Source organism: Ochlerotatus camptorhynchus, unplaced genomic scaffold (assembly GCF_037179485.1).
Source record: "Ochlerotatus camptorhynchus isolate MF236.1 unplaced genomic scaffold, CSIRO-AGI_Acam_v1.1 ptg000274l, whole genome shotgun sequence".
NCBI lineage: Eukaryota > Metazoa > Arthropoda > Insecta > Diptera > Culicidae > Ochlerotatus > Ochlerotatus camptorhynchus.
In genome coordinates this window covers 5,737,895-5,764,421 of record NW_027040763.1, presented here as the reverse complement: position 1 = coordinate 5,764,421, position 26,527 = coordinate 5,737,895, and the positions used below count along the sequence as shown (strand labels likewise).

At 40.7% G+C, this 26,527-nt stretch overlaps 1 protein-coding gene across 1 annotated transcript in view; it reads left to right on the top strand.

The window, feature by feature from the left end:
* The first annotated feature begins 781 nt into the window (after positions 1–781).
* dcma (decima) overlaps positions 782–26,527 on the top strand; it is a 141,950-nt gene continuing 116,204 nt past the window's right edge. The window contains exon 1 of the mRNA XM_065227592.1: positions 782–1,396. Within this exon, the coding sequence (XP_065083664.1) occupies positions 1,337–1,396 (60 nt within the window). The 5' untranslated portion in view covers positions 782–1,336. The remainder of the gene's footprint in view (positions 1,397–26,527) is intronic.

Genomic DNA, 26,527 nt, shown 5'->3' with positions numbered 1-26,527 from the left:
CTTCACTCAAGTATGATCAAAACTAGTTTCCTTTACCCTGCTTACTAAAGTTTAAATTGAAACATGATGTTTTTTTGAGAACCATCTTCTCACAGAAACAATATAATCTCGATTATAAAAAGGTGCTTTTCATTCCTTCCTATCGTATTTCATCGTAGCTTCCATAATCAACCATTGCCCACCCCATATTCCACAACACAATTCAGTATCGTACATGATGCTGGCTTTAAAACTCAATTCGAACAAACCATCATTTACAACCTGTTTCCTCTGTATAATTCCATAGTCCGGAATATAATCATCAGAGAAAAGCCGCCGCACTGCAGCTCTGCTACCGGCAAACCAACGAACGACCACTATTCGAGTCCTAACCACTAACGGAGCCGCTCGGCCCACGGGAGACAAGCTATCATCCTTGTCCACACGCTCGGTCCGATGAACAACAAGTCCAAGTTGTTGTAAGTGCAAGCATGTCTGTGTACACTCAAGCTGTGTGGATAGCTTTACGGCCGAGCCATGGCTCTGGACTGGGTATTGCAGTCGGGGAAGATTCCGGAGAATGTACTCTCTCTCTCTCTCAACTGTACGGTTCGGAAGCCAATCACATGACCTACCACGTGTATGACCCAACGAAACACCACAGATTCTACCGACATTAGTTCCCATTTGCCATTTTCCTGCTTTTCTTCATTTTCAGCAGCAGCCCATCGTCGAGGCGCGCGAGCCAGTAGTGAGCTAGGATAGGATGCTGCCCTGGCATGATCCGTTGTGCTACTGCTATAGATGCTGTGAAGTGTTGTGATGTTGTTTATGGAATATGTAGGTATATACCTATACATATAGCACAGTACAGCCACTACTGCAGCAGTCGAAAGAAGTGAGAGAAAATTAGTTCAGTGAAAAGTGAAATCAAATTTCCAGCCATCCACCAGCCTGCCGATCGAACGAACGAAACGATGGAATCTGATGGAAGCTGCAATCTCGGGGTGGTTTATTCTTAGTCAAAAGCAATTCAGGTTTAGTTTTTGCACAATGTGCTGATTTTAAGAAAGGGCTCAATGCTCACTGGAAAATGTGAATACGAGCAGTAAAATGGCTGTCGGTGATAGTTGCAGGTATTGTTCTTATTGTTGTCATCGTCGTCGTTATTGTTGGTTCTTGTTGTTGCTGTCTCTTTCTTCGTCGTCGGTATTCGACAGTGCGACACAGTGAGGAAAAGTGTTTAGTTATTCTTCTGTTTCGAGGCAAAAGGTATTGGATCCACGGTTTTAACGCCATACCTAATAGTCGAGAAGATATCAGCAAAGGGAACAAATCGAATATTTTGTAGGAAACAATGTTGGCCTTACATCATATGACTCCGGGGGAGTTGACGCAGATATCGAATTTGCACACGGTGAGTAACATAATGACGATTTGAATGTTCCTTTAAAATAAAAACATCTGTAGTGATACATGAACCAGAGCGTGGGAAAATCGTTTATTATGCATGCAATAATTTCACTCACATGCATACGACATAACTCATTTTCATCAATTATTTCAATCTAAATGTCGATATTGATAAACGAGACTTGAATCTGTACATGAGTAAATTCAAATCCGTAAGAAAATCTTGAATTTCCTGGTTGAATTGATTTGGTCTGTAAATACAGTCAAATATTTCTAGTAAATATCCTTACAACCTCAAGTGTTCAGGAACGTGACTCAAAACGGTATCTGAAGCTTTTCAATTAAATAATATTTTAACGAGAAATATGACAAAGAACCGTTGTCAACAGCAATGAAATCGCTTTCACTTCCCCTCAAGGCTACGAAAAGGAAACGACTGAAAAGCGTTACAAACCGAAATTTCATTTCTCTTTGAATTTCTCCGCCATTCACGACAATGTTTGACGATGATTGCAATGTTCGTTTCTTTTCCCTGTTTCTGATTAACTTTAAAAAAAAATGACACAGGAAGTATCGGAGTTTTCCGTACGATAACATTTTATATTTTTGCCAGCAGAAATAATTGTTCGATATACATTCTCCCTTGCTCAGAGGCATCGATATTGAGCATCATTATAATGTACTCAGGGCGAAAAGTTGTGAACGATCTCAAACAAACACCTTCAAGTAAGTATCAAGGAAATCTAACCAAATTAATCACTCAATTACTCCCACAACTTCAGTGCCCTCAAAGCGATGAAGGCTATTTGCCCACCCACTAACCGACTAACTAGCATTACCAACCCGACGAACTAATGATGCCTTTCGCCATTTTCGCCTACCCACGCACACACATCGAGATAGACCGTAACATTATGTTTATGATTGATAATCAAACGCGCTTTCTCGGCATCACGCAGCAACTCCCACGTGGGTACGTGACAATACACTGGATGTGAGAAAGCAAATTCCTCTCAGGTCCAACCACAATCCGAACCAGCATTCACAGTGTATTGACCGCACTTTGTTCGAAGTCCAACACAAATCTCGTAAACCGCAACAACCGTGGTGCTGCTGATGGTAGAGCCACAACCGCACCACGTTCCGATAATATCGGCTTTTCGGGTGTCAGAATGCAACGGAACCATTCCTGAAGGAGGAGTTCAAGTCATATGTATTCGTGGGCATATGAGTTTAAATAGGTGGTATCTACATCAATCACCGACAGATCCTGCCGCGAGAAGCTGCAAATCATTCGCCTTGCGTACATAAAATCGCAACGGAAAACTATTTCGAGTTCATGTGATGGATTTGGGCCTTCTTCTGTTTCCTTCTACTGGAGTGTATGCGTAGTTTAATGCCGAAAATCATACTTTTCATGCATTCTATAAAGTGTTGATCATTGTGTTTGTTCTTAGAGCACTTTCACAGTTCTTACTCTTGACTTTTTATAACGGTAAGGGGTTATTAGAGCAACTGCAATTGGGTCGAATGAAAAAGGAATGAATTGGTCACTAGGACTAAGTTTAATTGTTATTTATATATCCCTATAGGTCACCAGTTTTGTTCCAATTAATACTGTTTGACATATTGTAATATATCTTTGGGGTCAATTTGAAGTGGAAAAATTAAAACAAATAAATATCTTTTTGCTATAAATACATAGAGGTTGAGGTTTTTTGACTGGCATTTCTACATGGAAACTATATGTTTATAACGTGCCTGAAGGAGTACAGCAAAAGAAGTTACCAATAAAGTATTACGGCCCAAGCAAAAATTTTGGTTTTATAACGCTCTTGGAGACCATGGTTTAGGCTTGAAGAGTTCTTTAAAACCTCGATAAAACTTGCAATGTTACTTGAGGGGTCATATTAAGCAGGATTTCCTGATATCGATCTTCCATTTCATGATTTTAACATTATTCGACTGGATCGTGAAGATTCACGTGGAGGAGGGGTACTTTTGGGGATCAAAAAGTACCATTCCTTCTCTAGAGTGAATCTTCCACAATTTCCAGGTATTGAAGTTGTTGCATGTCAATTATCGTTGGATTGCACGTGGACTGTAATCCAGGATGCCACGGTAGTGATCACTTGCCAATCAAAGTAGCTAGTGTGTTCAATCCGTCGGAACCCGTTAATCTCGATTGGGCAAAGTTCAATACTGTGATAGATGAAGCACTAACGTCGGTAGAAGGGCTTCCACCGTTGGAGGAATATAAATTCCTCTCCAATCTGATCTTGGACAGAGCGCTCAAACTCGGCCGGTTCCTGGAACGTCTTTCCGTAGGGAACCTCTTTCCCCTTGGTGGGACCAGCAATGCACTGAGGTTTATAGTAAAAAGTCCGACGCGTTTAAGCTTTTCCGGAAACGTGGAACACCCGTAAATTTCGAAGCGTACTCGGCTCTTGAACGCGAACTCAAGAGCCTCATCAAAGCGAAGAAACTCGGATACTGGCGGCAATTCGTGGAAGGATTATCGCGCGAAACGTCGATGAATACGCTTTGAAATGTGGCGCGAAGGATGCGTAACCGGTCTTCAGACAACTAGAGCGAGGAGTACTCGGATCGTTGGATTCTCAAGTTCGTGCGAAAAGTGTGTCCTAATTCCGTGCCGGCACGGTTAATTCCTCGCGAAACGACGATTTCGGTAGACGAGATTAGCCTTTTTCAATGGTGGAGCTCTCAATCGCGCTCCTTTCGTGTGGCAATTCATTTTAAGGGACTAATAGGATCAAGTTCAACTTGTAGAGGAACCTCCCAGACGTCGCTAAGAGGCGCATGTTGAACTTGTTTGGTCAGTTCCTGGAGCTCAATATTGTCCCGTATGATTGGAGGCGGGCGAGAGTTATAGCCATTAGAAAGCCTGGCAAACCCGCGTCAGATTACAACTCGTACCGACCCATCGCGATGTTATCGTGCATTCGTTGGAGAAAATTATCCTTTCTCGCTTGGACAAATGGGTTGAGACGAACCACCTACTCTCAGATATTCAGTTTGGTTTCCATAGGGGCAAGGGAACGAACGACTGTCTCGCGTTGCTTTCCACAGAAATTCAGCTGGCCTTTGCTCTAAAAAAAAGAGCAAATGGCTTCTGTGTTCTTGGATATTAACGGGGCTTTTGATTCTTTATGGTTGAAATCCTTTCAGACAAACTCCACGCATGTGACCTTTCTCCATCAATTAATAACTTGTTGTACAATTTTCTGTCAGAGAAACATATGAGCTTATCTCATGGAAAATCTACAGCTTCACGATTTAGCTACATGAGCTCCCCCAGGGCTCATGTTTAAGCGCCCTATGGTATAATTGCTACGTCAAATAAATTGATAATTGTCTTAGTGACAACTGCACGTTGAGACAACGGTGTAGTGAAATATTTTTATCAATTCAAACCTCCTTCTCCCTCGAGACGACCGCGAGTACACGGTTCAATTTCTTTAACTTTAGATTTTAACTTTAGACTTAAAACATTAATAATGTATAACACAAATGATAATTTGGCTCTGTAAAGTTTATTCGATTGAGCTTGTACAAATAATTTAATTTTCAAAAAAAAATTGGCCAGATTTAAATCTGTATGGCTGGTGGATTGGTTTTTAGACAACTGATCGCTAGGAATTAGGCTTCGATTTTGTTGATCACTCGTCAAATATCACATACCTTGAAAATAAAAATAAGCTGAATGCATGGTGTTCGGATCAAAGAAAAACAAAACCGTTTTTTTTTTTGTAAATCAACCGTAAATAAAGTTGATCAAAAATTTTAGTTATTGTTCCTCCTGCAAACAACCTTTCTTCTACCTTGACCGCTCTGCAATGTTCTTTCGCCTACTTGTGAGTCGTCTGCTTGCCGTTCCGTGTTTTGTAACCTCCACTGACCTAAAATTGTCCACAAACTTTCTACAAATTCCCAAAGCACAGAATACTAAAAACTCACTTTTAAGCACTTTCTAAACGATACTGTATTGTTTGTGTGTCTATCTATCCTCCTTTTTTCAATCCGTCACTTCATCTGTCATACTTACTTCCTCATCGTCCAAATTCACTGCAGCGATGGAGGAGGGCAACGGCCAGTGTTGCCAGAACACATGGTGCCACCATGGCGAGCCTGAGGTCCATTGCATGTTTCCTGTCTTTTCAGGGACGTAATGGTGGGTGGTGAGTAGAGTGATGCAAAATTTGAAATTTTCGCTCCACAATACTTAAACGATTCCAAATCGGATCCTGACTAACCTCTCAAAATTTTAACCCATTTGGTGAGAAACTGAGATGGCACAAACCATTTGAAGTTTGAATGGGAATTACTATGGTAAAACCAAGATTTTTGTTCATGTCTATCTAATAATTCACCATATCGGTCTGCTTCAAAAACGTTCAACTGTACTAGTTGCAAATTTTCCCAGCTACAACTTTGCTGAGGACCACTTTTTGATTAAATGTAAGGATCGAAAGTTATCAATGGTTCAATGCGCTGATGTCTTATGATCATGCTCAATCAACTGCTCAGCAGGCAACATTGGTGTTTGTGGGGCGTTGAAGTTAGGATACAAAAATCATGTCTACTATGTCACACTGCAAAATACAGTGTTGCCTACAGAGCAGCTGCTTGATCTTGTCATAAGTTTACCAATCTCTTAAATAATTAATAACTTTTTCCTGTCTCGTTTTACATAGAAACGATTTTCAGCAAAGTTGTAGCTGAGAATTTTCTATAAGAATGGCTATCGAACTGTTTCGCAGCTCAATATGGAAAAAGACTAGAAGGCAATGAACAAAAAGTTGAGATTTCCCATAGTAATTTACATGCAAACTTCAAATGGCTTGTGCGAAGTCTGTTTCTAACCAAATGAGTTGTAACTTTGGGAGGCTAATCAGGACCCGATTTGAAACCATTTAAGCACTGTGGAGCGAAAAAGTCAAAATTTGCATCAGTCTAGTGGTGAGGGTGGTGGGAATGGCCTCCGTCAAGAGCAAACGGCAAATTCAAAGAGGTTCCGAAGAAATTGTAACGTTTATTTTCAAGAGAATAATTATAATAAGTCCAAGGAAACTTTTTGTTAGAAATAACTGGTTGAAGCAAATGTTAAAAATGTTGGGACTGGATTATTTTGTTTTAAACATTCTGGGACTGAAAATTATGAGATATTAAACTGCATAAATAGCTACTAGGAATTGGAAACGAGTGGACCATCAACTCAGGTTCACCCTGTATGTATATATTTTTTTACTCTGTATTTGTTCTAAATTCAAATTAAAATAGATTTCATTTTAACCAGCTACTACAGTTACTTACCAGCCTTAATTGCTATAATATATATATTTAAGTGTTATTTCAGTGTTCCTGCCTTGGTAATTCAATATTTAAAACAGGTTTTTGCTGCTTGTTAGTATAACAATTGACATCTTAAATTTTGAATTTTGAGGATTGCAACGATTAGTAATTATTAATTATTTTGTTGGACATTTGTTCTTAAGTCTCAACATTCGAAATGCTATGGAGCATTTCCAGCCCAAAACGCAAACCGGTTGGTCATGAGTGTTTCCGATTTGAATGAAACATTTCTCACGTGTTCGCTGCTACTAATGGTTGCATTTTTCATTTAAATATGATTTTTTCCTCCAGAGTAACTTTTGAAAAGGGCGTATAAAAAAATGGATTATTTTTTTTTCAAAAAATCATAACTTGAAAACTATTGATCTGATCAAAATGGCATATGAGAAGAAGTTTTAGGTAGTTAAATTATCTTTGCGGAAAAAAATACACTGAAAGAAAAACTTAGTAAATTAGTATCTAAAAAACGTAAAACGATGATTATCTCAAAACACCCCCCCTTCGATCTTTATAATTTTTTTTTTCAAGAAAACTGAAAAAATGCCCTAATATTTGGTGAAGATTGTATACTGGTAACTTTCTTTAAAAAAAATTTATAATTTTTGAAATTTTTGTTGGTTTTTACAAGTTGGTGAAATTGCATATTTTTTAGTAAAATAGTAATTTATTTGGATTCTACGCATAATTTTCAAAAACATTGCACATAGAAACTTTTTTTCTAAATCCAGCCGTTCTCAAGTTAGTGCAATTAAAAAAAATGATTATAATAATTTTCTACATTTTGGGCCATTTTCAAATGTTAGTCGTGATGTCCAGCAACGAGATGTTTTTCCATGAATATATATTAAAAAACAGACAATTCATTCTCAAATATGGTAGCTGTCAGACTTACCCGTTTCTATTTAGACGCAGCGGAAAAGAAACAAGTTTATAAGTAAATACTCTCAAATATACCCAAATAATCAACAAACCCACTCATGTGCCTTTTTTCTGTCCTCTATTAGTTGTATACCTGGATAGAATTGTGTATGTCATAACAGAGGCTCAAAACATAAACAGGTAAACAAATATGTTATTAAACCTGTAATTGAGATAAATTCTCTAGGTACTTCTCTGACGTATACCATATTGTGCCTTAAGAGCTCATCCCGCGATATCACAACTACATAAAAAGGCACCCCGTGGAGGCTTCTTACACTCACACTTAAAAAAGTTTGCTATAATCAATTGTACCTAATGAAGATAGGTATAATGTCAACATTGTATTTATTCTGCTACATATATATATATATATTGGGACGATCTTCACCTGTTCCATTCAGTTCATCTCTCTTAGCGTTTCAAGTTAAAAAGCAAGTAGTTTTTTACGATGGATAACAATTTCAAGTGTTGTAAACCTCTACCTAAATCAATTTCAAAGCATGACACAGTAGCAGTTCAGTTGTTTATCTCAAAATTATTAGAATTTTTAAAGTTGCAAATAACAGTCCAAAAGTGTATTTTTATGTCAGATGGAGCAGCATCACAATACAAAAACATAAAAATTTTTGCTAGCATTTGTGGATTTAAAGATAAGCATAATGTAGAAATTGAATGGCATTTTTTTGCAACTTCACACGGCAAAGGTCATTGTTATGTGATTGGCGGTACCCTTAAGAGAATGGCAACCAGAGCAAGTTTAGCTAAGCAACACGAGCACCCTATAACGAACCATTAACAACTGTACGACTGGGCAAATAGTCGTAAAGAAGATCTTCAAACAAAAATGTCATTTTGTTATGTTTCTACGGAAGAATACAAAAAGGCTGACACGGAATTTGATCCAATTTTTAAGAAAGTGAAACCAATTCCTGGAACTCGAAAATATCATTGCTATATTCCAGTTTCAAACAACCAAATTTCAGTAAAAATATTCTCTAATTCAAACGATACACCCAAATTATTCAATGTATTCAAATAATATGAGTTGTAAAATAAAATAATAAATATATACTGTTTTTTATCTCAACAAATCTTTCATTTGACCATATCAACGTGCTTCTCTTCCGCTGCCTCTAGATAGAAACGGGTAAGTCTGACAGCTACCATATCTGAGAATGAATTGTTTGTTTTTTAATATACAATCAAGAAATAAAATCTCGTTGCTGGACATCTCGACAAACATTTGAAAATGGCCAATAATGTTGAAAATTGTTATAATTATATTTTTTTTAATTTGCATTAACTTGAGAACGGCTGGACTAAGGAAAAAAATTTCTATATGCAAAGTTATCGAAAATTATGCGTAGAATCCAAATAAATTGTTATTTTTCAAAAAAATATGCATTTTCATCAACTTGTAAAAATCAACAAAAATTTAAAAAATTATAGATTTCTTTTTAAGGAAGTTACCAGCATACACTTTTCACGAAATTCAAGGGTATTCCATCAATTTTCTTGAAAAAAAATTTTATAAAGATCGAAGGGGGGGTGTTTTGAGATAATCATCGTTTTACGTTTTTAAATACTAATTTACGAAGTTTTTTCTTTCAGTGTATTTTTTCCGCAAAAATAATTTAACTACCTAAAACTTCTTCTCATATGCCGTTTTGATCAGATCAATAGTTTTCAAGTTATGATTTTTTGAATAAAAAATAATCCATTTTTTTATACGCCCTTTTCAAAAGTTACTCTGGAGGAAAAAATGATATTTAAATGAAAAATGCAACCATTAGTAGCAGCGAACACGTGAGCAATGTTTCATTCAAATCAGAAGGGGTCGAGACAAAATTGACATTTTTTTTAACGATTTGAGCTAGAAATGCTCTATGTATCTCGGTAGTACTGTACCAGAGAGGCAACTTCAAAATCATCTTCAGAACTTTGTTCTGAATCCTTTGAAGTGCTTTTTTCCTGGTAGTGCAACAACTTGACCATATTGGCACAGCGTAAAGCATGGCCGGTCTAAAAACTTGTTTAAATATTAGAAGTTTATTCGTCAGACAAAGTTTGGATTTCCTGTTTATAAGAGGATACAAACGTTTTATATATTTGCTACATTTGGCTTGAATGCCCTCAATGTGATCTTTAAAAGTTAATTTTTGGTCAAGTACTAATCCAAGATATTTCACTTGGTTTGATCAGGAAATTGCAACTCCGTTCATAGTGACTATGTGACTACTAGAAGGTTTCAAAAAGGAAACTCTAGACTTATGTGGAAATATTATAAGTTGAGTTTTGGAAGCGTTGGGAGAAATCTTCGATTTTTGTAAATAAGAAGAGAAAATATTTAAACTTTTCTTAACAAACAACACGAAGACTTCTTCCTATAGCGGAAATGACTGTGTCATCGGCAAACAAAGATTTGTTGCAACACTAAGGCAAATCAGGAAGGTCCGAAGTGAAAATGTTTTACAAGAATGCTACCCTGAGGAACTACAGCTCTAACAGGTTGTCGTACAGAATTGAAATTTTGATTATTTACCTGCAGAGTTCTGTCAGTTAAATAATTTTGAACTAATTTCATAATAAAGGGTGGAAAATTAAACTTTTCCAATCCTGATGAATGTGGGCGTCTAAGTGGAATCCTGTATAAAGAGAGAGAGAAGGATAAGTAATTTCCATTTAATTCCACTGCCTTATTTGCTCATCCTGATAGATACGCGTATTTCGTCTACAATGTGCAGACTTTTTCAATGTTTTGAGCATGAGCATTGACGACCATACATTTCAGTAGTTGCTACTCCGTGAGAACCATATAAATGGGGCTTGGGACTAGCAATCCATTCTTAGTGTACAAACTCCGGAGAATCCTTATTTTTGATGTCAATAACGGCGAAAGCCACATCCTTACGGTCATCGCGGAGGGAAAGGATTGTTATTTCACCGTTGTTACTAGAGACCGAGTATACCTCTGCAACTCCACGGCTGTCACGGGAAGGACATTTTTGTTAGTGGGAAGGGTAAGTTAGATCTGGATTTACATTGGGAACTGATGCGATCTATTAAAGCCTGTTAAGCAAATGACGCGACCCTATCAACTCAGTAATGTAAAGGAGCTTGTGTTCTAACCCACGATCTTCTGCTCAGTAAGCAAAAACGGTTGCTCTATAGCCACCGTTCCCCTTACATCACAACAAGCTACGACCGACGATCGTTCATTATCGGTTACAAGAAGCTATTACAATGAAAAGAAATCCTCCAAAGTATCAAAGTATATCTTCCGAACCGGATCAGGCGTACGTCACATTGGTCTAAATATACTTATTACTTTTCTGAATCGTTCCTCCAATTTCTGATATTGACAATTTTCTGCAATAGTGGCCTGGATGATAGATTAACTCAGTAATGTAATGAGGCTTGGGTTTTAACCTATGATCTTCTACTCATTAAGAAAAAACGGTTGCTCTATAGCCACCGTGCTCCTTAGATTACCACAATCTACGACCGACTTAACAAAAAGCTATTCAAATGAAGCGACGTCTCTGAAAGCAGCCAACAATATCTTCCAAACTAGATCACGCATACACCCTTTCCGAAATTCATGGTTTGAACAATTCAACTATTGGTTTTTAACTGCGCTCTATGCTCTCGGAGCCCAACGATGGCGGTTTATTATGTTGTGGGAGAGCTTGGGATTAAACCCATGACATTCTGCTCATTAAGAAAAACCGATCCCTCTAGGGTTATCGAGCATCTCAAAACCTCAAAACTCCACGGCAAAATATGATTAAGTTTTCCCTTGGTATGTAATGAACAACAGAAATACGCGATAATTCATATACTTGCAGCGGTTGATGGTTAATTTTAAATATGCTAACGGTACTGCCTATGGCAACTACGACGGCGTCTACGAATACAACAACAGCGAATTTGTAACTTACCATTTGTCTATAATATAACTAACACCTTTGCCCGGCACCTCCACTTGAGCTTCATGTCTGCTATCTGCCACTGTTTGCAAAAATATCTAATAGCAATAACCTTTGTTGGAATACTTCCTTCAACGAAAACAAAGTGTCTTGCATTGCCGCTCCTGGGAGGAGGTTCGCGTCTATTCCTTCCCCAGGTGTCGTTCACGTCGTTCCGTCCAGTGAGGCATCCTTCAGATTGCTCACAATCACCGACACTGGCGAGAGACCAGCAGACGAGCACTTTTGCAAGCCCCAGACAACCAGAATGCACGTATATTCAAAGTTGTTTTCGTGATATACAAACATATATACAAACAATCAATTCGTATAGAATGCAAATAAATGGCTTAATCTGTAATAAGAGGTTCATTTTGAAAAATCTTACGATGTAATCCGATTTGATTTGTGATACAGTACGACCGAAAAATGAATCATCGCATATAAGACGGTAATTTGCATTCTATACGATTTAACTTGAACATAATGCGAGGTATGCCATTCGCTTATGCGATTTTGACTTAAACTGCAGCAATTCACGATACTGTGTGTACATTGTTATACGACTTCTGATTGTCTGGGGCCGTAAACTTGCTGATTCACGGCAACGTCGGCCACCGAATCACCACCAAAACTCGCTACGGACACATTATCAGCACTTTTCCCAAACCCGTACACGGTGACGAAACCCTCGACAGAACCGCACGCCGAAAGCGCGATATCCGAACACGGTGAACCGGTCTCCCGGGAGGCAATGAAAATCGTGAACAACGCAACCGAAGCCTCGTCGCAAACTTTGAAAGCTACATTCAGGATCATCCGAGGCACTCACCTTTCTTCCTTCTTCCTTCTTACCTTTCAGCCGGAGGGCGAAGCACTACCATGTGCAAACTTCGTTAATGTCTTGTACTAATACTCGACTGAAGAAAACACCACATTTTAACGAATATATACATTTTCACTTAGAAGCTAATCTCATGTAGAAACAGGTACTCAACAGGCACTACTAACTCGTTGATGTGTTCTAGGTAGTAACTTGAAAAGCCATGTGAGTCCGTTTCCTTGATCCCTGTTGAGTTAAGTTGAATTCCGTTGTTTGTTGATCTCGAAACTCTCTGCAACATTCAATTTCTTTGTTGTAGATACGGTTCGTAAAATCGTGATGTCTTCCGTCGATAGTTGGTGTCCTTTGTGAAGATATGTTCTGCAACCTTAGATTTGAAATCATATGTTAGACCATTATCCTCTTGCTTTTTGGCCTTATTAACCTCCGCTACATGTTACTTGAATCTAGTTGCTTAAGTACTCTGGGTTTGTCCTACATATACTTTGTTTAAATGATTACAGCTTATTTTAAATACAGCCGCTTTACCTCAAACGTTAACTTGGTCTTTAGTGGGTCGTGTCGTAGTCTGTCTAGCTTCCTATCGTGCAGCTTCCGTTTCCTATCCGATTTGCACTCCTCTGCTACCTTTGCCCTAGACAGAAACTCCTGGAATTTAATTGGATACTCCTTGGCCAATTTGAGATGTAGAGAATAACATTCCAAAGTCTTCATGTCCAGTTTGCTATATAGCCGTCTGATGCTATCCTTGATGAACCCTGCTTCCATCCTTTTTACTTGGTTTGGTTGCCATCGTGAATCCTGATATGAAGTAAGTTTAAAGCGCTGAGAAATAAAAACGATTTTTTGAACAAGTGTAGTGATACACTATCTTCAGAAAAGCTGAAGTGTGTTTAAAGATCTTTAGGCAAGGTCTGAGATCATCAGGGCAGTTCCGTAAACATCTGAAACATTTTGGTAGCTTAATGGAAGTTTCCATAAATTCAGGAAAATTTTGAAACCTTCAGAAGCATTCGATTAACTCCAGAAAAAGATGCAAGAACTTTACAGACGTTCTAAGAACAATGCCTGAAAACTTCAATGCATCTGGTGGGAGCCCTTGGGAGTGGGAACCGAAAAGTTCAAGCAAATATAGAAAACATTATAATAGTTCCATTCACAAATAACAAGTTTGGTATTATCATAGTCTTGTAGACCATGATTGTATCTTAAAGAACGCTTTAAAACCTTGACAAAACTTGCAATGTTACGTGGGATTAAGAGGGGACACCTGTTGGTGGGTTTCAAAACATCGAATTTTCTTTAGAATTCCAGTGCAATAAGGGTTGACATAGCCGGGTATGTTTGCTGAAAACCGGTTTTACATGTAATTTGAAACAAAGTCGTGTTAATGTTACATTTGATTAGTCGGATCTGCATTGGTGCACTGTTTTTTTTTATTATTAATTATTGAACGTTTTTTTAAATGATCCATGAAGAATTGAGAGGCGGAGTATCAACGTATTCCGTAGAACCCTGGTGGGGGGCCTAAAACGGGGGTGGAGTGATCCATGGGTAATTTGTGTAAAGTTTGGCATCGCAATTGTAGGGGTATACCGCTGGAATTGGCAGGAGTGAGCATTGAGGTTATACAAATTACCTGGGTATATGGGTAATTTGTACAATTTCAGTGCTCATTCTTGTTAGTTTTAGCGGTATATTTTTGTAGCTGTGTTGCTGATTTTACATGGATTGTTTGTGGATCGTTTCATCCCTGTTTTAGGGGTGTTCACCGGGGTTTTGTGAATCATTTTGATGTTTTTCAATTCCTAATGGATTATTTCTCGTGCTACACGGGAAAAGGGCCTATCATTGTCGATCGATTCTCATCATCGATTTTCTCTTTGGCGAATAACCCGACTGCAAATGAATTTTCCATTCAGTGTGTTGTTTCAGGCACAAGCTAACATCGTCTTCTGTCGAACTGTGCTGCGAGCTTAGCGAAAAATCCGTTTATGTAGCCGTGGTAAACCAAAGAGTAAGTCAATTAAGAGAATCGATCAACGAGGATAGGCCCTTTTCAAATTTTACGCGAGATTTATTAGTTTTTATATACAAAAGTATGTTTGCCGTTAAAGAGTGCAATTTCAAACCCCTTAGGATATAGTGTGTGATTGGTGGTATTCTCGCTTTCTGGGAAGTTTTACAATCGAGAAAGAAAACGTGATTAGGATTGGGTGACCTCATAGAAAGATCGATCTTTACGGATCGATCTTATATTTGGCTCTAGAATCCATCCACTGATTAAATCAGTACCAAAGAATTGATCTTTGGTAGATCGATATTTTGATTTTTATTGAATACCCTTGTTTACGTTGGTATCCCAAGAAAGTCTTTCCTCTATAATATTCAATTAAATGTTGTCGTGACGGTAAGGAGTAATGAGCACAGGAGGGAGGTAGCACAATCCTTCAAATATTGTTGATGCTAATTTTGACGATATGTTCATTAAATTTACCACGCAGTCTAGGGTGAGATTAAATCGTTTTTTCGATGTAAATACACTTAACAAATTTAACATCTATTATTTTGAAGATTGAAAAGATCGAAAGAAAAGGTCGATTTTTTCGATCTTCTCGTGGACAAAGTATCGATCCGAAAAATCGGAAATCATGATGATCCAAGATCGCCCAATCCTAAAAAATGTTCATGGTGGCCAGACCTACCAATTTAATGGTAGTCTATCGATTTTTCACTTTTCCTACCGAGAATCACAGATTTTAAGACTGACTTTCCATTTGGTGAATTTTCACTTAGACTTTATACTTTGAAAATAAATTATAGTGTTCGAAAATCCCTCTGTTGTTGATCGTCCGATTTTTGAGAAGGTGTTTGTCAAGATTGATTCCTGATCAGTCAGAAATAATAGAGTGACGTTTATTGGATCCGTTTCTTTGCACGGGTGTGTTTTGTGTAATCAGCGGTGCTGATAATGTGTCCGTTGCGAGTTTTGGTAATGATTCGGTGGCCGACGTAGCCGTGAATCAGCAAGTTTACGGCTTGCAAAAGTGTTTGTCTGCTGGTCTCTCGCCAGTGTCGGAGATTGTGAGCAAGCTGAAGGATGCCTTGATGTACATTTTTTGTGATGCTGAACGTCAATTTGCTTTGAACTGTCTCTCATAGTAGGCTGCGCGTGAACATGACGTTCGTTTTATTTATTTTTCTCTGAGTTTTTATGCTTATTTGGTTATTAATCCAGTTAACATTTTTGAAGATGGCCAAGAACGCGATTATCCGTTTCAAAAGGAATCAAACCATCTATGCCGAAGAAGCCCTGCGAGAAATGCATCCCATCCCCAAGGGATACTGGCTTTGCGTCATACTGCTGTACTGACTGTACGAGTACGGATGTCCAGATAAACTGACGCGATTGGTCAAGGCGACGATGGATCGAGTGATGTGCGTTGTTCGAGTATCGGGGACACTCTCGAGTCCCTTTGAATCTTAAAGGGGGTTGCGGCAAGGTGATGGACTTTCGTGTCTGCTATTCAACATCGCGTTAGAAGGTGTGATCAGAAGAGCTGGGATAGACACGAGTGGCACGATCTTCAGGAAGTCCATCCAGCTTCTTGGCTTCGCCGATGATATTGACATCATGGCACGGAACTTTGAGACGATGGCGGAAACGTACATCAGACTGAAGGCTGAAGCTAGGCGGATTGTACTTGCCATCAACGCATCAAAGACAAAATACATGAAAGGAAGAGGTTCTAGGGAAGACAATGTTAGCTTCCCACCCCGAGTTCAGATTGACGGTGACGAAATCGAGGTGGTCGATGAGTTCGTGTATTTAGGCTCACTGGTGACCGCCGAAAATGATACCAGCAGAGAAATTCAAAGACGCATTATGGCAGGGAATCGTGCCTACTTTGGACTCCGTAGGACGCTCCGGTCGAATAAAATGAGCCGCCGCACAAAGTTGACTGTCTACAAGACGCTGATTAGACCGGTGGTGCTCTACGGCCACGAGACCTGGACTATGCTCGTGGAGGACCAACGCGCCCTTGGTGTTTTTGAACGGAAGGTGTTGCGTACCATCTACGGTGGAATACAGATGGATGACGGAATGTGGAGGAGGCGAATGAACCACGAATTGCACCAGCTGCTGGGAGAACCATCCATCGTCCACATTGCAAAAATTAGGCGACTACGGTGGGCTGGGCACGTCGTAAGAATGCCGCACGACGACCCAGTGAAAATGGTTCTAGAAAGCGACCCAACAGGAACAAGAAGAAGAGGCGCGCAGCGGGCAAGGTGGATCGACCAAGTAGAAGGCGACTTGCGGACCCTTCGCAGACTACGAGGCTGGTGAACTGTGGCCATGGATCGAGTAGAGTGGAGACGACTTCTTCGGACAGCAGAGGACAACAAGGCCTTAGTCTGATTGGCAAGGTAAGTAAGCTGGACTGACTGTGATTTGTCGCTGATATACGGTTTCGAAAACGAAGAGAAACCTTTAATGGAACCAAGATATTCCATTTTTCGTCGTATTCGCGTCACGAAATTGCAATTTGCTGGACTTGTTACTTGGCTACCTTCACTCGGATCCAGCAATCGACTACAGCCGATTATATGTTATCCCAAGCCGGAGGATCACTACATTTAGACTAGTTTATGTTAATACCCATCAAGCGAACCGTCTTCGATTGGAACTACAATGCAACAATAGCACGGATGCTTCCTGTGGATTCAATAAAATTCATAGCAGCATTTAAATATTCTTATAACAAATATCCAATTATCAGCTAAGAAAATGAATAATACAACCGGGAAAATTCGAATCATTGACCAGCAAAAGCAGCAAAAATCCTTGAATTTTAAATTGAAATACAGTTGTTACCCTATAGGTAACATTATTGATAAAATTAAAAACAAGTTCATGCTTTCCAAATCAATAGTGGAAGTTCTGAATATTAAATAATACGCATATTCGCATACTGAACGAATAAGATGGAATTATGCTTGAAATCGATTCAATCAAAATTGAAATCAGATTTGTTATGCATGCGCTGTCAAAGTGCTGAAAATTTTCTTCAATCATGGCCATCTTAGCCTTTGCTAAGCCTGAAAACAATGCTCTCCTATTAACTTTTAATGTTGTCGTACCTCCTAACGGAATCCTTTAATGAAGGGCTTTTCGAGTGTGTTGATTTATTTCCTTTTAATTCCGTTATAATTGCATATATTTTTACAGATACGCGTATTTTGTCTACTACTTGTAGACTTCGTCAGCGCCAAGTGCCAGTGGTGTTGATTTCTTGGCACTGATGAAGTCTACAAGTAGTAGACAAAATACGTGTATCTGTCAAAAGATAAGCAATTATAACGGGATTAAAAGGAAATAAATCACCACACCCCAAAAACTCTTCACTTTCCTATTAGTTTGGGACAAGATAATTACGCGATTTCAACTAGAATACTAGCTTTAATCTATTTATTTTCATATGAATTGTCTAGATATTACTCCCAATTGCAATTCAACTACCCCCTCTCCCCACTTTAAGTAACGTCTCTTTAAATGGTTACTTGATAATTTGTGTGTATTTTACCCATGATGAGCATGTAACATCTGAAAATGGAGTATTTTACAGACAATCTTCAATATCACGTGATGTTTCTGATATATAGATTTACTATAATCGACAAATATGTGAATACTAACAAGTTCTAACAGTAACATGAAAACGACTTTCACAAAAACATTCAAACAAAAGAGATAGAAAAAGGTTGAATAAATTAAAAATAAGAAAATTGGATATCAATTAATTTGAGAACCACCCTAATACTTACAATCACAAAAAGAAAGAATTTTTTATGCACAAAAAGTTTCACCCAAGACTCAAAACGTTTAAATATCAAAACAACAGTTCTGGGACTACTTTCCAGCAAAATTGCCATCCTGGACCACTTTTAATTAGTTTAAAATGGAAATGAAAATTTTGGTGAATTTTTTTTGCAAGTGCTGCTAACTTTGATTCTAGTCTAGTCCAAACACTTTTATGAATTAACCACTTTTCGTGCAGACGCTCGTCTCAAAATGAGAATGAGCAATGTGACTCAAAATGTCTGATTATCTTTACAAGAAGAAAGGATTTATTATGAAATATTGATAGTCAAACCTAACTAATCTTGCTAAAAGATAAACTACAGTAATGACTCGATTTATTCAACCCCAATATTGCCTAATGTCCTACGAAAACTATGCGTTTTTTTCTGTGCCCTTCTTGCACTAAAATATATCTTAAACATCGATCTTGAAGATGAAAGAGAAAAATTTGGAATAACGGTTATGCTCCAGATTTTTTTTTTTTTCAAACTAAATATCCTTTCTTTTATAGAATTGGGATCTGGAATCATGTATCTTGCTAGAGATAGATCTTTTTAAAAATCGTGTTAATGGCAGCTCACGTCAATCACTTGTGATAAATCCGTCCTAAATGCCGAGATTGCTACTAGCAATCCCCTGGCAGACGAATCCCCTGCTACCTTTTAGAGGGCTTTAACAGCATTCCATCAAAGCAGACATGCATTTACTGCTAGTTGTCGGTTCTTGTTAATACGTGCTTGTTTCACACACGTATATAGATCTCCACCGCGTGTATGAGCGAGAATCCCGTTACCCTTTTTATCAACACACTCCCACCACTAGTAGCACATACCGATTCAGTTGGACGTGCTTCTTTGAGACGGCATCCGTCCGTATGTCTGTCCATCCATATCCGTTAAGAGAAGCGCCATCACCAGCTGGAAGTATCCTGTCCGTCATCCTGAATATAGGGTCTGTCTGACGACTGCCTCTCTTTAGTATAAGGTGGGCGAAAAAAGGACCCCGCCGGGAGCGCGAACGTCCATCATGCATAGCATAGCGCTCCCTCGTAGAAACCATGTGTGGCTTGTTTTTGTTTAATCCTAGTCGAGCTTTGACTGGCAATTACTCCCCTGCTGAGGATGACGACGACGGCGATGGCGACGACGAAGGTGACAAGATCGTGTGTAACTATGTGGGTTGATGTGGTACTGGAGCGCCCAGGAAGGTTAAGGATAAAAAGCCAACCGTAGCGCAGTAGGATATGAGTGTGTGCGAGCAGGAAAAAGCTGAACCAACAGAGGCGACAAAAAGCAGCAGGATTTTAATTAGATTTTGATGTTTTGTCTCATGTTTCCCGGTTGGATTCTTCACAGCTTTGGGTGTTAATTCTAGCACTATAATTTCAGAGTGAGAAATGGGTGGAAGGATTACCGGAAATTATTTGATCTGTTTTGCTGTGAGCATTTCAACAGTTTGCTCATTTATGAGATGACATAATTTTCATATATAAGATAATGACTGCGAAACACAAATGAAAATTATTTTAACACCCAGTCAAAACGAGAAAACAAACAGCTAAATGTAATTTCCCGCAAAAACCATCGACCACTGCTCCCAAATGTTAAATATATAAAACATAGCCAAAAATGTTTCCAAGGGAAAGCGCGACAGAAGGGAGAAAATATGCGAAATAATGAATTTCCACTTCCTGTGTCGGACCTTCACCATCCAAAAAGCTGCTGTAATTTGAAACAAGCTATCCCTCTTTCCATATAGAGGCCACCGCATTTCGGAAAGCCAGGCCACTGTGCGGTAAAAGCATTTACCATTAATTAATCACATTTATCCAGCTCTTAATTAGGAGCCTGGCTGTGGCGGAAATTTAGTCGAGCATCAGCAAAATATTGTGAAGGTTACTATTAAAACAATATACAATATAGGGATTTACATACACCCTTTACTGTCAGGTTCACACCCTAAATTATGTGGTCATTGCTGTTGCAGTTTAATACTGTGGAGGAGATTATTCCTTGATCCAAACATCGCTTCCTATCGTTTATGAATGGAGTACGGCTAATCTTGTCACAACACGTACACGCAAAACAAATGGCATGAACAGGAAATGAAAGTGCGGATTTCTGACGTCCTCTGCATGCTTTCTCACAACAAATGTAATGTCATTTCTTGCACTGTACTGTATCGTACCAGTCAGTTTTCCAGAATGATTATATTCGTATTCAACATTCACAAGATTATTGTCTTATTGCAAATTAATTATCAAAAAAAAACCTTCCGACGGCTACATTACAGAATCCGTCCATGCGATGAAACATTACAAAGTCTGCATGCTTTTTGTACCGAAAAATAACTTATTTGGTCCGGTCTCGGTGTAAGAAAAAGGTTTGCTTTATTGCTCGCTTCAATATAATGAACGGATATCGGAGTAGATGCTTTTCGTTTGGCTATTTATTTGCGACTGAGACTGATCTGGCTCTTGTATAACCTTTATATGAGATGCTCATGATCGAATACAATTAAAAACCCTACCTACGGTTACTCGTGTGATCATTCGGTGATAAGGAAATCTAGAGAGAGAGATCAGTATTGCTAAGGGCTCTAGTACTACAATAGAGTATTTCATTGGGATATAATTAAATTCTCAACATAGCCGGCCACCGTTGAAAAGGTTGCTTTTCAAGAGACCCTATTATCTTAACTACTAGGTGGACCGGTCGATTATCTGATCTAATTCAAACATAAACAAATCTTCGTAACACGTGCTTCTTCGTATACAAGTTTGGGCTGCTGGTCTCTTCGGTTGTTGACATGTGGGACATCGATATCTTCTCGTTCGGCGGTTGCCGACTGGTTGCTTCGTTCAATTGGATACGGGAATGGCTTCTTGCACTTGCGGTGGCTGGGTTGATGATAGGGCGACGGACCTCAGACGTAGCAGATGTTTTGGTTGATATACCTTTGGAACTAGGTATTTGCAGCCTGACGGAAATCCTTCTACATGCTTGTAGCGTTCAAAATGAGTGTTCACCTGGTCGTCCGATGTTCCTCGAGGTCAGCGGTCAACTCACAGAGCCAGATGCCATCGGATGTGCCAGTGAAGCCAGTCTCAATTTACCATTGATGTCACAGTCAGTTGGTCGAGAACAAACAGAAGCATTAGTTGGGTAATGTTAGTTAGTATACGGGACGACACAAAAGCGCCATTGCGCTGAGCATGCTGTTACATCTCAGAGAGTGCATTATCTTCACCAGCGGATGTTGGTGGCTGTACAGGGAGCACGCAAATTTTCGAAATTGCGCGCCGGTAGTCTCCGTCAAGGGTTCGAACAGACACCACCCGAACGTTGCCATCGTCACCACGGAAGATTTCAATGACACGACCATACCGCCATTTGAGCGGTGGAAGATTTTCATCCTTCAACAGCACCATCGTCCCGATGCTGATGTTGTCGCCCAAACGAGTCCATTTCGTGCGAGGGTGGAGCCCGGAAAGGTAGTCGGTGCTCCAACGCTTCCAGATTCGTCGGACGAGCTCTTGCGAGTTCTGGTAACGATCCAGGCGATTCGTTGGTAGTTCTGCATACGAAGGCTCTGGTATAGAAACCAGCGGCCGATGAACCAGAAAGTGACCGGGAGTGAGCATTTCCAGGTCTTCTGGTTCGGAAGTTAGTGGTGTCAGCGGTCGGGAGTTTAAGCAGCTTTCGATTTGTGCCAGAATTGTTTCGAGATCGTCCTTGAGTAGAATTGTGGTTCCGATTGTCGCCTTGAAGTGCTTTTTAAAGGACTTGACTGCAGCCTCCCAAAGGCCGCCGAAATTGGGAGAGCGTGGGGGAATAAATTTGAAGAAAATTCCTTCTTCAGCACAGTGAGCGGTGACAGCGTGTTTATGTTGTTGTGAACGGAATTGCTCGTAGAGCTCCGCTAACGTCCTTGATGCTCCCAGGAAGTTCTTTGCGTTATCGCATTCGATCACTGCTGGTCTGCCACGCCGGGCTACAAAACGCTTCAGTGCAGTGATGAAAGCGTTAGTCGAAAGGTCAGCTACAAGCTCAACATGTACCGCTTTTGTTGCAAGGCATACGAATATTGCAACGTAGCACTTGACAGGAGCCGATTTTCGCAAAGCGTGTCGATAGAAGAGCGGGCCACATAAATCTACACCAGTGTTGAGAAATGGAAAAGCTGGAGTAACGCGTTCGGCAGGTAGGTCTCCCATGATCTGCTCGGTTACAGTGGGCTTGCAACGGAAGCACTTCAGACAATCGTGCACTACTTTCCGCGCCAGGTTGCGTACTCGTAGTGGCCAGAATTTCTCACGGACACTCGCTATCAGCAGCTGCGGTCCAGCATGTAACAATTTCTGATGGTAGGACGCCATGATGAGTTCAGTTAGTGGATGATGCGTGGCGAGGATCATCGGATGCTTCCGGTCTTCTGAAACAGGTGCGTTTCGAAGCCGGCCACCGATGCGCAGGATCCCGTTGACGAGGATTGGATGCAAAGATTTTAGCTTTGAATTTGTCTTTACATGTTCACTAGTCCGAAGTGATTGGAGGTCTTCTTGGAACGATTCGGATTGTGCTATACGGACGAGAGTTTGTGTTGCTTGATGAAGTTCTGATGTGTCGATAAACCCTGTGGTTCGATTCTGCCGGTTCGCACGCTTAGAGTTGTGGATAAACCTTCGAAGATGTGCCACTAGACGAACTAATGCTGGAAACGACGATCGTAGACGGAGGATTGGGTTTGGCGGCTGACTTTGTACTGGAAGAGCAATCGATCGTTCCTCCAGATCTTCAATTAGGAAATCGTCGTTGGATGTACGTATGTGTGACGGCCAGAATCTAGAGGTTTGCTGAAGCCAGGGAGGGCCGTGCCACCAGAGGTCAGTTTCCATCAGTTGAGTAGGCAGCATTCCACGCGAAATAATATCTGCGGGGTTTTCTAATCCGGATACGTGTCCCCAAACTCCATGCGTTGTTAGGTGCTGGATTTCGGAGACTCTGTTAGCCACAAATGTCTTCCAGCGTGAAGGAGTCGCTGCCAACCAATGTAGCACAATGGTTGAGTCGACCCAAAAGAAGGATTTGAGGTTCAATTTCAGACTTTGTTGTACTTTCTGGAAGAGGTGGCTCAGTAGCAATGCACCGGAGAGTTCAAGGCGTGGAAGACTGAGTTTCTTCTGCTTCTTACTATTTCCCAGAGGAGCGACCTTCGACTTGGAAGTGAGGAGATGAACAGAGATTTCCCCACTGGAGGATACTGCACGTAAATAAATGCAGGCTCCGTACGCACGTAAAGAAGCGTCGCTGAAACCGTGTACTTCGAGAATTATAGGTTCGGAAATCGATATGACTCGCCGTGGAACAGTGATGGTTTCAACAGCTGCAAGTTCGCCCCTGAACTGCAGCCAGCGATGTTGCAGTTCTTCTTCTAACGGTTCGTCCCAGGTCTTCTTACTTTCCCAGAGCTCTTGCATAAAGCATTTAGCGAGTACGATGACAGGGCCTACGAGTCCTAGGGGATCGTAGAGGCGCGCAGAATCAGAAAGGGGGATACGTTTGGTGACGGCACCCTCTTCATTCCACTTCGGTACGTGGAAACCGAGTTTGTCGGAGGCTGGTGTCCACTTGAGTCCCAGGGTTTAACCGATGAAGTGGAATCTAAGTCAAGAACGGAACGTTCGTCGCGGAGCTCAGCGGGGATGCTTTCCAGAATTTCTGGGGAATTTGACGACCATTTACGGAGACTAAAACCGGCGGATTGCAACAACTCAAGGAGCTGAGTGCATAGAGTTTTTCCTTCGTCCACGTCGTCAACTCCGCTAATCATATCATCCATGTAGAAATCGTTGGCGAGAACCCTTGCGGCAAGTGGATGAGACGACTGGCCTTGTTTGGCAAGCTCTTGAAGACACTTAGTGGCTAGGTAGGGTGCAGTGGATGTTCCGTACGTGACAGTCTTGAGTTTGAAGACCCGGATTGATCCACCAGGTTTGTCTTGCCACAGAATTTGCTGAAGAAGTCGGTCAATGAAGTTCATCCAGATTTGACGATACATTTTCTCAATGTCAGAGATAATGGCATATTTTGGAAATCGGAAACGTAAGGTAATGCAGACTAGATCTTCCTGCACTACCGGACCCACCATTAATACATCATTGAGGGATATTCCTGAGTCCGTGGCGCACGAAGCATCAAAAACAACCCGTAGTTTGGTGGTAAGACTATCTGGACGAACCACACAGTGGTGTGGAAGAAAGTATGTAAACGACGGACTTGATAACTCGTTGGGAACTTCCTCCATATGCCCAAGCTCGAGGTATTCTTCAATGAAAGCCGAATAAGCTGATTTGAGTGAAGGATTTGCTTCGAGACGACGACTCAGCAACAAAAGCCGACGTTTAGCTACATCGTAGGATTTGCCAAGTTGATGCAAAACCTCCAACTTCTTCGGCAATGTAACAACAAACCGACCATCCTCGTCCCTAGTGGTTGTTGCAGTGAAGTGAGCCTCACAGGTTGATTCTTCGACGGATAACGTGCTGGAAGACTCACACGATTCGATCTCCCAAAACTTCGCTAGCTGATTCTCCAAGGATTGTATGCTGCAAACGTGAGCGACGCCTGCTGAATTAGATGGTTGACGCAGACCAACTCTTCCGGAGACTACCCAGCCCAGCATTGTTTTCTGCAACACCGGCTTCCCTGGTCCTAGTTTCACAAAACCGTCTAGCAGCATATCATAGTATACTTCCATTCCGATGATCATATCTACGGATGCCGGTTCGTGGAATTTTGGATCTGCAAGAACGATGTCGGACGGCAACTCCCAGTCGGAGACATCCACAGTGTTAGATGGCAGATCGCTCGTAATTTCACTGAGGGTGTAGAACTTCAAATCTGCACTGAAATCCGTGCAGTGTGAGTGGATACTGAGGAGGACTGAGTGATTTGCAACAGTCGTGGATCCTCCAATGCCCCCGATGATATGATGGTCTTTAATCTTCCTTACTTGTAATCGCTGAACCAACCGTTCGGAGATGACGTTAAGCTGTGAGGCTGGATCGAGGAGAGCTCTGGCCCACAGTAAGAATCCTCTGGAATCGATGACCTTCACTAAGGCTGTCTGCAGCAGGACCGTTGATGGAATCTTGCGGATGTTCGCAACCAAGGAGGTGGAGCAGTGGCTGAGCGACGGTGATGCGGCAGGAACAGAGACGACCGACGTGGCTGGCGGAGGAGGATGGCTTAAAACACTTGGCAGATTTAGAGCGTTCGGATTTTGGGATTGCGTTTGTTCGGAGTGGGGTGGACTTTGGATTTGTTTCGGAGCTTGAGATTGGTTTGGATAGCGATTGATTCCTTGTTGGTGAAGCATTGTGTGATGTTTCTGCCCACAAACACGACACACACTGGAGCTGCAGTTCTTGATCTGATGATCAGGTGAGAGGCAGTTGATACAGAGGGACTTCTTTCTTACTAACTCGTACCTTTCAGCTACGGACGAATTGCGAAAGACATCACATTTGAAAACAGAATGCGATGGCTGCTTACAAAACGGGCATGGTTTGGATGGGGAGCTAACTACAGAATGGACGTTACTAACTTTAGATTTCTGCACGCGGCTTGTCGGTGTTGGATCGGCGATACGTGATTTGGTTGGCGCTATTGATTGAAGAACCATTGCGTGGCTCCTCAGAAACTGAAGCAGGTCATTGTACTCCGGTACTTCCGTTGATTTGTGGTGGTTCTCCCATTGCTTGAGAGTTGACGAATCTAACCGTGTGTAAACCATGTAAGCTGATAGAACACTCCAGCCTTCAGTGTCTATCTCCATCCTTTGAACCATTTTTAGATTCCGTTCAAAATTGTCGATCAACCGAACGAGGGAATCATAACATTCTCGCTTGGCCGGTTCTATTGAGAAAAGCGCATCGAGATAAGTTTTGACAATGAGCTTTTTATTGTCGTAACGTACTTGGAGCAACTCCCACGCAACAACATAATTTGCTGAAGTAATCTCGATTGATTCAACCATTTGTTTAGCTTCCTTCGTTAGTGAGCCTCCCAGGTAGGTCAGTTTGTCCACGTCGGACAAATTAGGGTTCAAATCTATCAAACTCTTGAATGAATCTCGAAATGGTAGCCAATCAGTAAATGT